The 16,798-nt window shown below is 38.4% G+C and overlaps 1 protein-coding gene across 2 annotated transcripts in view; it reads right to left on the reverse strand.

The window, feature by feature from the left end:
* Nucleotides 1–1,141: 1,141 nt before the first annotated feature.
* ST8SIA6 (ST8 alpha-N-acetyl-neuraminide alpha-2,8-sialyltransferase 6) overlaps nt 1,142–16,798 on the reverse strand; it is a 121,454-nt gene continuing 105,797 nt past the window's right edge. For both annotated transcript variants that reach the window (XM_075587502.1, XM_075587501.1), the window contains 2 exons: nt 15,327–15,419; nt 1,142–9,451 (listed from right to left, as the gene is read on the reverse strand). In XM_075587502.1, the coding sequence (XP_075443617.1) occupies nt 8,983–9,451; nt 15,327–15,419 (562 nt within the window). In that variant the 3' untranslated portion in view covers nt 1,142–8,982. The remainder of the gene's footprint in view (nt 9,452–15,326; nt 15,420–16,798) is intronic.

Raw genomic sequence — 16,798 nt, forward strand, 5'->3', positions numbered from 1 at the left:
TGAAGTAATTTAAATAATTTTCTGACATGATTTACAGTACTGCTTGTCTACTGCGTTTTCTGTTCAAAATCTGTTTAGTGAACTATTGTCGATATTGTAATGTTTAAGGCCAGATTACTTTGTTAAACTGTATTCACTGTAAATTTATAAATGTATCGTTTTAAAGATATATAGACATGCATATGGATATATACTAATGATTGTTGAGAAAGGGAATATATATATACTAATGATTGTTTAGAAAGGGAATATATATCCTAATAGGGTTGTATAGAATTTTAATGGCTGCTTTGATGCTTTTTGACGAATTTTGGAATGTTTTGGATTCTATTTTTTTTTTTTAGTCAGGAGAAGCCAGTCCAACTTTGCTGAATGTTAATAATTAGATAGGATCTTGGACACATACATGAAAAGTTGTTTCGAAACTGTTAAATCATTTTTTTTTCTTCTCATATAAATCACATGATCAAATTCTGTTCTGGAAAAAAGTGCTCAAAAAGTTCCTGTATTGAGTCATCACGTTGCCTAAAACCAAAACATGCATAATAACATATGTGAAGGTACATTACAGCTGCTTGTTTTTATCATATATATGAAATCCTTATTAGATACTGAAATGCTCTTTGCTGTACGCTCGAGTGATTTCACAAAGGATGACACACAAGCCTTTATATAGTCAAGTAAAAATGGAGTCATACCTATAGTCAGTGTTCGACAAACCTATACATTTGCTCGCCCCGGGCGAGTGGATTTAACCCCCGGGCGAGTAAATATTGGCCCAAGCAGCACACGTTTGGTACTAGGTGGCGAGTAGATTTTTTTGTGTGGCGAGTAGATTTTTTGGTGATTTGTCAACCACTGCCTATAGTACTTATCAATGGAACTGTGGTTTTTAAAATAATTTCTTGCATTTGAAATAGTCCTGTGTTTATTGTCCTTGGCTTAGACTGTTAATATCAGCAATGTGTACTTATAGAAAATGGACAAACATTTAATCTAATAAAGAGGCTGAAACCTGTTAATGTAAAAATATTTTATAACCTGAAACTGTATAACCATAAAGGCCACATAAAAATACACAAGATCGGTGCCATCAGCATGACAATTGATGATGTAATATATACACACACACACACACACACACACACACACACGTGTGTAAAAGGTCCAAAAAGAGGATCACCACGCCGGTCTTTAACTGATTAAAAGGATTAATAACCCACTTGTACTTAAGACCGAACTACAACATGGCATGCTATGATGAGCAATGGCTTAGTCATATTTGTCTCTCTGTACAGTATATTTATTACACAAGAATGTTTTATGTATCTTTTACTCTTGCTGCATAAGTATGTATGTATACACACACACACACACACACACACACACACACACACACACACACACACACACACACACACACACACACACACACACACACACACACACACACATTTGCATATATACATAACAAAAGAACAAAACAAAGAAACCGAGTGTGAAAGACCATCACGGTGATCGCAAGGAGTCTGGAGGTGGTGTGTGTTGTCCCCAACATGTAGGATCAGCGTGCTGGCTTGTGAGTACTGTTTACATTACATATACAGGTTTCCGACAGGTGTGGACAACAGGCCCCGTGTAGGACCCTCTACCTGGCCTGGACCACCCTTCTCTCAACCATTTGGGCCACAAGCAATATCTCAGATCATGGCTGGAGCCCTGGTTCCCAGCAAACCTCTCTGTGGGACAGCATACATATACACAAATGCATACACTATATTTATACACACACACAAAGTAAATATAACTAATCAATACATTTGTAAACAAACTATTTTTGTAAACTATTCATTAAGATAATTTTGATTGAACTTAGCGGTTATTAATGTATTAAAATCTACTAAATGCTAAATTTGGACAAAAAGTGGTGCAATGGGGTGATCATGAACAGTACAAACGCTGAAAAGGCTAAATGTCCTAAACTGTAGCAAATTGTTGCTGTTTTAATGGTGTTTTCCCCATGCAATTTACTAAAGGTTTTTCTGTCATTTTTGAGTGCAGATTTTTTGCATGTAATTGAATGCAGTGACCACAATAAGGAATGTCATCTCTTAGTGATCTGGGGTAAGAGTTACTGATTTTAAGCAACAGCAATCTCATAGAGGTCTATGTATCAAGTGGCACACAACTAATACAGTATTTAGTGTTGGTTTAACACAAACCTTATCTTCTGGAAATTAGTCTATGTATCAAACCAATTTTTTGGAATGTGCGCCTGAAGTGTCAGGTCGGTTAATTTGCAATATAGATTGGCTGAGATTTTCTTACAGTGACATGTTTGTGTGTTACACAAGTAAATTATTTGCATTAAATATTTTGTTGTACGAGTCTCAGAATTTTACACAATTTCATCTTCCTACTTTTTCCTGGCATAAAAACAAAGTTGGGTACATTTTCTCTAGAGGCATACATAGTAAAAAAGTATGTGTGCATGTTATGTGTATCATATGTTTGGCCAGTAAGGAAGGAATTGTTGGCTGGGTGGGAGGCAGTGAGAGTGAGATGAGGAGAAAGAGAGCGGAGGGATAGGTGGAGAGAGGAGCGAGAAGTGGAGAGAGAGAGAAGGGGGGATAGGTGGAGAGAGAAGTGGAGAGAGGGGGTAGGTGAAGAGAGGAGAGAGAAGTGGAGAGAGAGAAAGAGGTGGGGGAGAAAGAGGTTAATAGAGAGAGGTACACAGAAGCACAATTTAAAATTAGATTTCTGTGCCCCAATGTTGTACCAAAAAAGCCATTTGTGACGCTTAGTACATGGACCCCAAAGTCTGCTGGCTGTAAATCTGGTAAACTGGTGCAAAAGTAGAGAAAAACAACTCTTGATAGCTTTGTTGCTGTACCTTTGCCCCCGTTTTGCAGTTGGGAGACTTCGATAGATGATATCCTTGGGCTGCAAAGCAGAACTACTGTATCTTCTCAAGTTACTTCATTTACAATCAGGATTGTGTTGTGTAGGGGATCTATTTGTAAAAGTCTCCCAGCTACATAATTCGGGCAAAAAACATCACCACATTTCCCCCGTTTCTTTGATGAATCTCCTGCAGTACTTTTGCACTATTTGTGTCCCAGATTTGCAGTGGGGAGACTTTAGTAAATAACCCACTGTGGAGTGCTGAGGTAAACTGGATGTATCGAAGTTTCCTGACTGCAACAATTGGGGCAACACTGAAGCAAAGAAATTGAACCAGATTTATCCGAGAATAAGGTTAGATTTTTGGTTCCAGTTTTGTTCCGTTTTGAAACCAGGAGATTTTGTTACAAGGAGTTATTCATTAAACAGTGATAGAGCCGATTGGGGCACTATCACACATAAAGTGCCATTGACTTGAATTGAAGTTTGCATGCGATAGCCCCCTATATGGCACCATCACAGTTTAATGAATAACCCCTATAGAATCCTATATATTTATTTTATTTATTTATCAAATGTTTTTCCAGGAAGTAATACATTGAGAGTTACCTCTCGTTTTTAAGTATGCCGATATGAAGGTAAAGGTGAGGCAATTCTGGTGCAAACAGTTGCACCAGTTGCATCAGAAACAAAAATTGTGTTGATTTCAATGAGATTTTTTTCTTTGATACATCTGGTTCTTTTTTGTGCCCTGTAAGAGGGACTTATCCCTGTGTAAATAAGGCTAACTCTAAATTATCTGAGGAATCCAGCAGGGAGCTGGTTGATTGCAGTCAGTCAATTGACCAGGCTCCATATGGCTAATCAGAGCTCTAGAAAAGCCTCCTGTGGGAAACTGCTAAGAGAGACTCCTTCGAACACAACTGGGCTGACATGAGGAGAAGATGATGTCTTGAGCACAAAGGCTGTGCTGACAACAAGACACACTAAGACCATAGAGGTGAGCAAAAATGAAGCAAAGAAGTACAGCATAAAAGCCGGAGAACTGGGGCTAGATACTAAAAATCCAAATTTATCGAAGCATCATGCCAAAACGAAGACAAAAATAAGATAACTCTGATGTGTTTCCCACCGTAGCTGTCTCTCTTCTGCCCTGGACATGGTTCTTGTTAGATTTTTGTAGCACCACTTTAGAGATTCACCTCTCTTTATATACACATTAAGATCAGACTGATATTCCTGGGAGCGGCTGGACTGCAACGCCTACATCTGGAGAAACCGGAAACCTGGACCAACACTGTCAGATAAGACTCATATATATTGCTCCCTGATAAATTGTTGTATGTGTTTGGGCTGGGAACTGGCCTATCCAGCCAGTCACAGATAGTTAGGGCATATACTGTTTAGTTATTCTCCAAAATGGAATAGGTTTTCTTTTATGTTTTGTGCTGCGATGTTTAAAGGAACCGGCTCAATAAAGCTATGTTTTAATTTCACCCAAATCGGTCTCCATAAGTGTGCTTTTGTCTTGATACATAGGGATCCATGTACTAATGGAACAATTTGCCCTTTCTTTCTTAGTCAAACTTGTTTTCAGTTGAATGTGTAATGGTAAAATATATAGTGTAGTGTTGTTAATCTCTGCACTAGATTTCTTGTTTAAAGATTATTAGTACTTCTTCCACATGACGGAAATTTGTTAGATTCAATGTGATAACCTGTGACAATGGGGCAACCTGTGGAAGACATGAAGGATGCACTCACAGGTATTTTATATTTGTTTTATCTTCAAATAATTACAGAAAGGAGAAAATTATTTGAACCTAATTAAAATTAAAACATTGCCTACTCCCGGTTGCTATGCAATGCATTGCAGTCCTCTGTGCCATTCAAGGGGTTCATAGTACTGTATTTACATGTAACATAGTTAAAATATAGAAGGAACTTATAGCATTTTGGGAGTTTTTTTTATTAAGGATTTAAATACAGAAGGCCCCTTGCTCAGCTAAGGTCAGAAGAACGTAATATTAAGAGGGAAGTGCACAAAATGGATATGACGAACGGGCATAAATACTTGGAAGAAAAGAGATCCTATATATGGCATTTGTAGTGTATGGCATTTAGCTCCTTTGTACCAGATCAGTAATCTGAGTCACTTAGAACTTAACTTTTATTTCAATAATATAAAATAAGGTTTCTAATAATGATTAAGATGACAGCTACAAGGGTTTAGTATAATTCCTAATGAAGTAATGTCATTAGTACCTGGTTACTTGAACAGTTTGCCTGCTGGCTGAGTGAACCAAACTGTTACCCACAGGGAAGAGTGGTTACAGATACAGTGGGTACAGTTGTTTAATCTGACCACATCAGGATAATAGATTCGAATGCCTACAGTTGTGTTCATGTGGACGCTTAGTAGCACATTAGCTAATATTAGCTAGAAGGTCTGAAATCCTTTGCTGCCTGAGAAACAACTGTCACATAGTCATTGTATTGTATTGGCCACCTAAAATGGTATGTTGCAGCTCTTATATCTTGCTAGTTTAGCTGTGTTGAAGATATGTACAACATTAGCTGCAGGAGTCACAAGGATATCTAATCGTGCAAACTCAAAGAGCAGCTAATTCGCCATGCTTCCTTGTCTGAGCTCAGGGTGAATTTTGTACCAGAACATTTGTGAAAGGGAACTAAAATTGTGAACAACCAATACATTTTGGAGCTCGTGGGGTAAGTGCGATTGGAGGGTCAGGATTAACCCTAGTGAATACAGGTTAATATTGACAAGAATGGCTGAACTCCTACCAAGTTGTGTGGATCAGCCATAGAGGTCAGTTCTGGTTCCTGTGTTAGCTACAATCCTATAGCGGGATGCAATAGAGAGCTATGTTAAGAGGGTATGCAAGCAGCACTACAACACTATAGGATTGTAGCTAGCACGGGAAACATACCCAACCTCTATAGTATTCATGGCTATGTACTGCATAAAGGTGTTGAAAAGTGAATCAAAAGGCACAGTTCCATGCTTCCATGGTTTCTTACATTTAACACATTATTACTGAAAGGCGTTTACGTAAAGTCAGAAATAGCAGAGATTTGGGATGCTGTAAAACTGGAAATGTAGCAGAAGAACTTATAAGGAACAAGTGCAAACTAACAGACGTGCAAAATTATTCACCTCATCTCTCAAATCCCTAACTGTAGTTAAACATAGAAATATCCAAAATGTCCCACTGAGAGCCAATTTTATGGTGAAAAGATTCATTGGACCCCCTTGTACACAGTCCTCTTAGAGTTTGTCCTGGGAAGTGGGCACTGTGGAACCGGCATTCAGGTAAACTTGCTGTATGCTGCTAATCTTCAATAAAAGACTGTTTGCATTGATATAAAAGCACCTACTGTAGTGTTCTTATTGACTGAGACCTTCTCATACTTTCTGGCCTGAACACCTACTCAGTAGCAGTGGTAATAGTGATCATTGCGTAGCTCTCCCATACAGTATACCAACTCTGTAGGTTCTGGCATTACAGCTTAGCATACACATGTTAAACACACAGCCACGTTATACTTTGTCTTACAAAATGTTGCTGAGAATGAGAATTCCCCAGTTTGGTGGTAAACATTTCTACATACACTTAATGTCATTTTTATATTATTTACACATGTACAACCACTATTTGCCTTTACTACTGTATCTTTGCTACAACTCTTAACAATGGAAGACTATAGAACAAAAACTCTACATTAAGTAATGTTTCCTTGAAGTCCATATACTGCACTTCTGCTCCATTCTAGTTCAAGAGACATCATCTGGTCTTTATTGATATTAACAAATGGGGAAAAAAATACCTGTCTTACTTGCAAAATTCTCTTATAAAACTTAAATACTGCCTATTGTTTCAGTTGTATTTTTTGGCTGATATGAAACACTTATCAATTATTTTTAAGAGTTATTATTGACTCTGAGTCCAGCAACTCCATTGTATACAGTAATAATGTGTCACATTCTTCACAGTTATGGTTTGATATGTTGGTCCATACACATGCTCTACCCAAGACTGACCTACATTAAATCTGGTCCCTATTATTTGGCACAGGCTGTGATATTTTCTTAAACTATCATAAACATCTACCTTCTTAATTCAAAATTATTAATATCAATTAAAAAGCAGAAAGCAGCACCAACCACCCTCCATCCAAAATACTGACCCTTAAAATAAACGTTTTCCTTCTCTGTTTCAAGGCTCTACCTTTGTCATGTCTCATAGGCCCAGATGCATGAAGCTCCATTAAATCAGGGCAAATAAATGTCACCGAAATAGGTAACGGACATTATTTTCAATGAGTTTGACGGGTATCCGCTAAGTTAATATGGGAAAGGATGACTCAAACCCCACACCTCCTAACAGATTTTCATAAAAACTATACTGATAAGCCTAGGGCATGGAGGGTATATTAGTGTCAGGTCCAATAAGATCAGAACCCATATCCTCTCCTATTCAGTGCAGTAGCTATGGGATTGAACTATTATCTCAAATGCTGGATAGCTTCACTGTCACACCATACTTTAGAGCTCTACTGCTCACACCTGTAGCTAATCATATTTATGGATACTCCTGGCTTCATTTAAAAGCAGACCACTACCAAGCGTGAGCAGTAGAGCTCTAAAGTTTCTCTCTCCTTCAGCAAACCCATATTTCAGTGTCTGGACAGAGCTAACGCCACCTTTGAGTGTGACCTAAATAACGTCAGGTTGAATCCCTGTGGTAACCTGAACAGCCATCAGTGCATAAGCGATGTCTTCTGCATACCATTAGCTCTAACGTTCGGATACAAAATAACTATACATTATTTAAGGAGTAGCACTGGGTTAATGTTATTTGCTTTCATTTATAGGTGTTCTATTTAACCTAACATAGGGTTAAATAGGTTAATGAAGCTTAGTGCGCCTGGCCCATAGAGATGTACCACAGTTTTCCGTACTCGGGCAAAGCTCCGTGTTGTGGGGATATCTAGAAATAAATTGTATTTGGCATTGTTAGGTAATTTACCCTTTCAGAATTCTGTGGTAGATTATTGAATATGCTGAACTTTATACTTTTTAACTATCTAGGCACCAAATCAGCTGTGAAATCGGAGATTAACTGTCCCGCTATCTTCTTTGGTAATCTCCAACTTTAAATAAATAAATTAGTGTTGCAAGTTGTGACACTGGGATTTTTCACCAATCTACAACAAGAGTATCCAACTCTTTTACCGTGTATTTAATAAAGATTTTGTTGTCATCCTTGACATTTTCTGTTATCAATTTATATTTTCCTTCACCATTTTTAATGTATATTTGTTAGCACTAACAAACAGACTACCCCGTTTCTTTATAAGCATAAAAAAAGTAAACAATTTTATCAGTGAAAAATCAACACCCAACTTCCTGAGATTGTTTTACATTTTCATAAATAAACATATCTGTTCTTATTTAAATATGTTAAAAGAAACTCCATAAACAAAACCATTTACAAATAAGCTATGCAAATTGTGGTCAAAAATCAAAACAACTTGTGTGCCACACTTTAGAGAAAATCACATTATGAAGTCTCAAAAATAACAATAAATTGGTGATTATTGCTGTTCATTTTGTCCAGTGCCTATATATTTTACAGCATAATATATCCACTTGCAATTACTGTATTATGTAACCACAACTAATAAAACTCTGAGCAGTTATAGAAGTTACGACCTTCCTTCTTCCTTTTGGTCAATAGAATGTAGTCTACTGCATTTTCTCTGTTCTTTAATGTCAACTGGAAATCTTGGTTCATTCCATAACGTCTTTCCTAAAATTGAGGTTGCAGCAGAACTAAATACGGTTTAATAATGTCCCTTTTCAAATACGTGAGAATTATGAATTACATTAAAAAAAAGTGGGGGGAAATGGAAATATTAATTAAAGGTTAATGCATTCTTTGCTTTTCTGATTTACCAAGATGAACCGCTCTACTAAAAAGGCCTTTCAAATTCTTGGAGTTGAGGTTGCCAAGTGTCCAGTCTCACTTAACAAGCAGTGATGAATTGCCTTTTTCATCTCTTTTCACACTCACTAACTTGAAGTTTGAGTACCCCTTTGTTATGGAGTTGAAGGACCTGATAAAATTCTTTGGGCATGGCATGAAAGCCTGGCTTCGGCAGCTGGTTGTCATAGTAGTGGTGGCTAATTGGTTTCCCTTCCAAGTTTTTGGAGAAAGGCCAGAATCCGTATAGTCTCACATCTTCGCACAATTCTATCGCAGCGCTGGTTATCATGAAGCCAGTGGACAGGCGATATGCTCTCACACCCCTCCCTTTCCAAAACTGTGCAAGGCTTTTAAGATAATTAGGGTGAAAAAATATAGCTTTCTGCTTTGCTTGGTATTTCTTCAGTATGCGATGTACTTCAAAAGAAATGGCACTGTTACTGCTGTAGGAAAAGGCTGGTAACAAAATAAATGAATATCCGTAGCTTGTTAGGTTCTTTAGAAAAGCTGTTTTCTTCTCCTTAAGTTTTCCATATCTGCAGCGAAACAAAAACAAATACATACTATTATTATATGTAAGGTTATAAGCAGATCGGCAGCAAAATAGAAAATAGCACTCATTTTAAAGATAGGATTTCTGGTATCAGTTCCATGGGTTTTGGGCAGATACCTTTCGTCTGCTGTCTTGGGTAACAAAAATTGGACTATAAATAATTTGGAGCATGATGTAACCATGTCTGCAAATAAACTATGCACAAACATTTGCTCATTGTTGCTGCTATAACATTATGATCTTTTTATATTATTATGTGTAGCTCCCTTGGGATATGCTAGAATTTTCTTAGTAAATCCTGGTGCCTACAGGGAGTTAAGGGGTTAATTCCTCTTACAGGCCCTAGTTTGTAACCAATTCCATGTAACTAATGTGAAGTAACTTATTTTATGTTGCATGTCACTAATTGGCTAATGTATTTGTTTCCAGAAGGTACTGGAAAAGGTCAGCCCTTTAGGGGATCACTTAGTAGTAAGTACTTCCCTTGTCCTGCCCAGCAAAAAGGGTGCGGAAAAGGTTATAAATATTTGGGATCTAGATATCTTTCCTCAGATCATAAGTGGACCCACGTTGAGCGGATCTTTAGGGCTCCCTGTACTAAGGGTAAGCAATAGTGTTCTTGTTTTCCAGTAAGGGCAGGTCTCCCAGTGTTGGGGCCCTATAGACATTACCCTGAACTAGTAGCCTGTCATAGTAGGAAGTGGGTTATTGAGACAGGGGCTCATTGAGCAGACCTGGAACAGTTGCGGAGGAATTGTTGAGAAAGGTTCCAGCTCTTTTTTTGGCAACAGGGGAAAGGCTTGAAAAATAGCTACTTTCCCTACAAGCTACACCATACCCACCTGCTCTCACCCACACCTCCCTGCTATCTCTTCCCCTGTAAATGGTGTTAACCTTCTGATTTAATACTGACTAACCTTAAAATTCGCCAAACATATCAAGCATCCCAATATCTTGCCTTCATGGCTATTGTCCCAGACCCACAGTCACTCCTGCCACCCAAAGTGGCAAAGCCTTGCCATCTACAGCACTTATTCCCTTACCTGCTGTCTCTGTAAGTCTCCCATCATACCACTTAGATTGTAAGCTCTTCGGGGCAGGGATTTCCTTTCCTATTTTCTGATTTTGCTGTGTTTATTGTATTATTATAATTCCCTGTACTGTATTCTTTGTGGAGCACTAAGTACACTTTTGGCGCTATATAAATAAAGACATACAATACAAGCCTCATGGTTGAGGAAACGTGGGGGTGTGTGTCTGCATGTAGCAAGAAGCGATCTTTTGTAACCTAAGAAAACCTGTTCTGATGCTGCCGGAAATTTGGACTGTTAATAAAGTTAAAGAAAGTTTTCTGGCACCCTTTTTATTTATTGCTCAACACCCCAGCCTTGCACCAAGTTCCAGCACCCTGAGATACAAGGTAACCACTGAGCATCACCTGCACACATTGGGACAGTTTGGTGTGGCTCCTCTTCTATTGGCCGGGGGTAGAGGTGTTACATAAGTATTACAATATATTGGGAATATGTCTTTAACATACATTAGGGCCAATATTTACTAAGTAGTCGATCCCTTTTGATGCTGGAGGAAACCTTACAGGTCATTCAATAATGACTTACTAATCATTGACCTAAAATCTTCGACCGATTCGGGAGTATATTATAATTGTACCTGAATATTAACAATGTACAGAAATGTGTGCTAAAAGGACACAATAATATTACAAAACATATAGAACTGGATCAACAATATGAAATGAAACTATTGTTCAAATTGTTATTTAGAAATTGTTTGTATATAAGAAACTTCAGAGGAGCAGCCTTGTGAATAAATCAACTGCAGGATTAAAGCAAAAAAATGATATCTATATATTTTTTTATTATATTGCTGGTTTTATAATAATATGAAAGGATAACACCTCTATGTGATTTGATATGTTAAATAACAAACCTGTTTATTTACTGCAGTGCGCAGAACGTTTCTATTTCATGCGATGGTAAATGCATGAAGCGGCCAGCTGGGGCTTCACCTACAACCTTCACCCCAGTGGCGTAACCACCGTACTGCTGGTGCTGGGACCTTGACTTGCTGCGGGGGTGGGGCCCTCACTCCTCCGCGGCCAATTCATCCTCCCTCTTGCTGGTTCCCCGCCAGAAGTCAGTCAGGCCAGCCATCGCTGAGCAATACTCTCTGCAGCCATCTCCCCTCCTGCCTCCCACACCGATGAAGCCAGGACCAGAGAAGGCCTACTTCCCAGGCAAAATTAATTATATGGGGGGGGGGGGGGGATGTGTCTAGGGGAATTGAGCGGCGGGAGGGAATTGAGTGTTTGGGGGAGATTAAGTGTGTGAGGAGGAGGTAACTGTATGTATGAGAGGTAATTGAATGTGTGAGGAGGGGAATTGAGTGTGAGGAGGTTGAGTGGAAGAGGGAGGGAAGAGGAAGAGTGTGAGGGAGGACGGGAGTGAGAGGGGAGGATTGAGTGAGAGAGGAGGGGGTGTTAGAGATAGGGAGTGAGAGAGGGAGGATGGGGGAGTGTGAGTAGGGGGAGAGAAATAGAGGGAGGTGAGAAAGCGAGGAGGTGTGTGAGAGGGGGAGGAGTGCAAAAAAGAGGGGGCTAACAAGGCTGCCCCAGTGGAAAATAGATTTACTTTGTATTTGGTGGAGCAGGGGCTTAAAAAATGTTTGGCAGAGTCACCCAAAAAATGTAGTTACGCCACTGTCTCACCTGCTGCCATCCGTGGTGGGCCACAGCAGCCATCTTTCTCCCCGGTGCAGATGGAATAGGGCATTTTTTTTTTAAATTATTAAAAATATCAGAACAGACTGAGATCACATTTAACCAAAACAGCAAAACAATTACTGCCCTTGAGAGAAAACAGCACTAATTGTTTTAACTTTCCCAAAACAACAACCAAATACGAGAAAATGTCTCCAAAGTACTAAAGCTTCAAGACAAAGAAGGGAATCTCTGTAGACAGCGTAACAATGCTTTGTAACAGGCAACACAGACACAAGTGTTACTTTTTTAAGTTTGACTGCCACCCACAGTATTACACTATGTGTGTTTTTCCTTCTATTTCATGCACTTGGTAATTCAGTACTCCCATCATCGCTGGACTCTACACGGATATTTGTGTCACACACCAACTAATAGTTGTATGTTTATTTTACTTGTTAGAGTAATTGGTATTGACAATATTGTCCATGTTATGTTAAGTGTATTATAGGCACCAAATGTATCTTTACTCCATATCGTTTTTCTCTGACCAGGTGGTCAGTGTTTTATTTCGCAGCATATGTGAGTATTAAGGGATTTCGTTTACACTAATTGAGTTTTTTATTAATTGCTATTGTTTCTTAGTTTTAGCACTACTTTATTCTTTTTCTGCTAGCATCGCTGTCTGTATCTTACTAAGTCGATGTCAGCTGTAATTATCAACATCAGTGTATGAAATATGGGAAGTTAAAGAAGCTAAAAATCATTAAAGACGTTCAGTGAAGAATCCCAAATGAGATTTGCCTTCTAAATAGCTCCATTTAAGAGGTATTAATCACGCAAGTAATGTTAATGAGATAGGAGAGAGTCTCTTTGAGATAGACCATTTCTGTACAGTATCTAATAAATAATACTGTATTTTGCATATTTATTAAAATCATACCTAACTTACTTATCTACAGAAACATAGTTATACTATTAAGAGCAAGTCCTTGGGGTCTCAGACTCAGCAATTATTTTAACCATTTCACTGCCAAGGCAGTTTACCTTGGAGTGGCCAAGGGAATGTTAAGACCTCTCAGGAACATTTTTACTCAAACAAATATGGAAGTACCCGTGATTGACAATGACTTTGCCCTCTATCAATTAATGGTACCCATTTATTTGTCGGTGTACAACTGTTTCTTGAGTTCTTGTCACTGTCAACCCCTACAACACCAATATAAATTTGTGTTGTAACATACTGCAGTCCGACGATATTAGGCAGCTTTCTGTCCTATTTAGATCAGAACGTGCAGCCACAGTGTAAATGTGATTCATCCCACAGCATCACAATTGCTGAAGCTGGTGGATGGGAAATCCAGACCAGAGTTCACAGTTGTTTTAATATCCCTCGCCTGTCCTCCTAATTGAGGAACAGGTACTTAAGGCAGTTTGGTTTTCTGCCAATGCCTCTCTCCTAGAGCCTGGAGGCTGCTGTCAGCAGCCAGACAGGGGAGGACCCCCCCTACAAGTTAGCAAAAGCCTTCTTCTTATGAATTCTGAAACCGATTATAAATGTTCTGTATTTTGTATAGTTGGAAAGCCGATAAGCTGCCCAACCCTAGAAAGAGAAATCTCTGTCTAGTAAGTGCTCCGATTGAGCATAGTTTCTTTTTGATGTATTGCAGTCCCCTGCTGGGACGGAATAAAACCGGCAGAAGCCTGAGTACCTCAAATGTAGTTCAGTTAAAGTATTGCAGTTCCGTGCTGGGACAGAATAAAGCAGTCAGAAGCCTGAATAATACAATTTTGTGTTACGTGTTATCTATTTGTTTACCCTAAAAGACTATCATAAAGAACCTGAACAGATGGCAGAGCAATGTAAGGAAGCCGTTTGTCACAGTGCTTACAAAATAAAAAGTAAGTGTCACAACCCCAAATTGAAGTGGAAGAACAACACACAGAATAATGATGGAGAACCCCCTCTTTCAGCACATAGCATAGCTCTTCTCCCTCAACCTAAAACCTCCCCCTACAACCAGTTGTTTGGAGGAATGGGGGGAGGAGGGTACAGATTTGGGGACTGAAACCACCATACTGGTCCCTTCCTTCCCTTGTGATCTACCGTTCAGTCCAGTGGATCCACTTTGCAGCCTCTGCTGCCTCCTGTTCATCGACTGGATTCTTGATACAAAACATTAAAAGTATTATTTTGCAACTTGTACTATATTTTCAGGCAATTTTCTTCAACCATTTCAGAGAAATTAAATATTTAAAATGAAAATAAAAAATAAAATTGGTAACCACAATAACAAACATTGTACAACAACAACCTGTAGATTTAGTTTGACGTCTAGATCGCAGTGATAATTATTCCCTGCCCAATAGGTTTTTGACGATATCTACGATGTTAGATCTTATCTTACATTAAACGGGGCATGGATGGAAGGGAAATAAACATAATTATGACACTGTATAAAGCATTAGTAAGACCACACATTGAATATGGAGTACAGTTTGGGGCATCACTCCATAAAAAATACATTATGGAACTAGAAAAAGTGCTGAGCTGAGACACCAAATTAATAAAGGATGTAAAATCTGATTTTTGAGGAGACTAGCTAAATTAGATTTATTTAAATTAGAAAAGAGGCGACTAAGAGGGGATATGATAATTATATACAAATATATTCAGAGTCAATACAAGTAGTTTGCAAACATGGTGAGTTAAGACTTGGGAGGGGATTGATTTCTCTTGGCTTTTTCCTTTTATGTGATGTCACTGTGTGTTCAACAAGAGTTTGCACAGGCAAGCCCTCTTATCTAAATGGGCCATCTGAGAAGGGCAAAATGGAATAAGTATAAAGAAAACACCTGGCCGACAAACACTCCATCATTCAGAGGCCTTACAAATGCAATTTGTGATACATTTCCAAAGAAAAAAAAGACAGCTGTGCCTTTGCTTTTAGTGTGGTTATATTTGTTTAAGGAAGCTAACTAGATTATAAAATTATGTAAAAAAGGTGGGGTTATTTTGGCTGGCGACATGGAATTACACCTTTAAGATAATTGTTTGTTGCTTATTGGAACTATAAGTGCAAGGTTGTGACTCTGGGCTATAAAAGAATGAAACGTATAGTATTTCAGTGGTACTTACTTAAGCGCTATAATGCTTGGATTAACCGTCACAAGATCTGTCTTGTTTCCAACATCCACACTAACGTTACCCCAGATAGGTGGAAGGTTACATCTAAAATAAATAGACAAAACTATTTGTTAAACATAATCACACATAGGGCCTCATGCAGTAAGCGTCGATAATGCTTTTTTCGGCATTTTTCCGCCAAAATTGGATTTGAGATTCAGTAAGCGCCGATAAGTGCTCAAAATCGGCATTTTTTCTTCCCAATAAAAGTTTTTCGGCATGCGCCTGGCGATAAGCCCCTTTTCGGCATTTATCGGCACTTTTTAAAATCGGCTGTATTCAAGTAGCCCAGATCAGTTTATCGGTGCTGATCGGTACTCAGAAATGGAGATTTCATCGGCAATTGGTCCCGCCAACTAAAGTTGGCAAGTTGGAGGGGAGAACGATCGGTAAGGTTGCCGGAATGGCACTTAGAAAAAAAACCTCATCTGTACATCAATGGAGTCAATGGAGCGGGGACGTATAACATTATAGTAGTGTTTACATTTTATTGCTCAGAATACAAATGTGCTTAGCATTACAGTGTGGAGGTCATTCACTTTATCGTGTCACCCCTTACGTTTATTATTTGCATAACATTGTACTTTTATATGTTATCATGATTTGCGTGTCACATTACTCATCATGTTATGATGTGTCAAGGGAAAATCCTATACTCAACTCTTAAAGGAGCAGCTCACATCATATCCAACAAGTTACTGAAGTGTGCTTCAATTTATTATATGATGTTACACATTTCACACATCTAACACATCCAGCGTATAGTAATGTTGCTATACATTACACAATGCTTTGAATGTGTAACGCATGATCAAACGTAAATGTAGATCTTTGTTTTCATGTTTACATGTACTTTTGTCCTCCCTTTTTTGATGACGTCCGCAATTGGACACTCAATCACATTGCATGTTTACATTGTACACGATGCATTACAATCACTTCATGCTAACTTATACACACATCTAGAATAGTTACTCATTGTTACACGTTTGAAACTGAATCAAGAGCAACTATCCTGATGCCATAAATGTATGCATATGCACAGTATAATTAATTGATGTGAACATGTGACAATAACATGGCAAATTAGACATGTTGCTGCGAACTTTTTCAACGTCAATGTCATGGTTGTATCCTAATTAGATGAATGTTGCGTTCAGAAGTGGAACATGCATTACACATTCCACAAATACTTTCCAATAAATGCTTGTACAAAGCTTAACATTACATGATTGTGAAATATCATGATTGGCTGCTGAATACACATAAATAATACTTGTTATATCAAATGGATACAGGTTGGGAGTCAACTACTGGGATATGTTATTGTAACACCTTTCACTTTAGCAAGTCACCTGACATCATCACATAGGTATTTAAAGGACGCCAATTACCTGCTCATTCACAGCTACAGACCTCAAAAT

This window comes from Ascaphus truei, chromosome 2, assembly GCF_040206685.1.
Source record: "Ascaphus truei isolate aAscTru1 chromosome 2, aAscTru1.hap1, whole genome shotgun sequence".
In the NCBI taxonomy this organism is placed as follows: domain Eukaryota; kingdom Metazoa; phylum Chordata; class Amphibia; order Anura; family Ascaphidae; genus Ascaphus; species Ascaphus truei.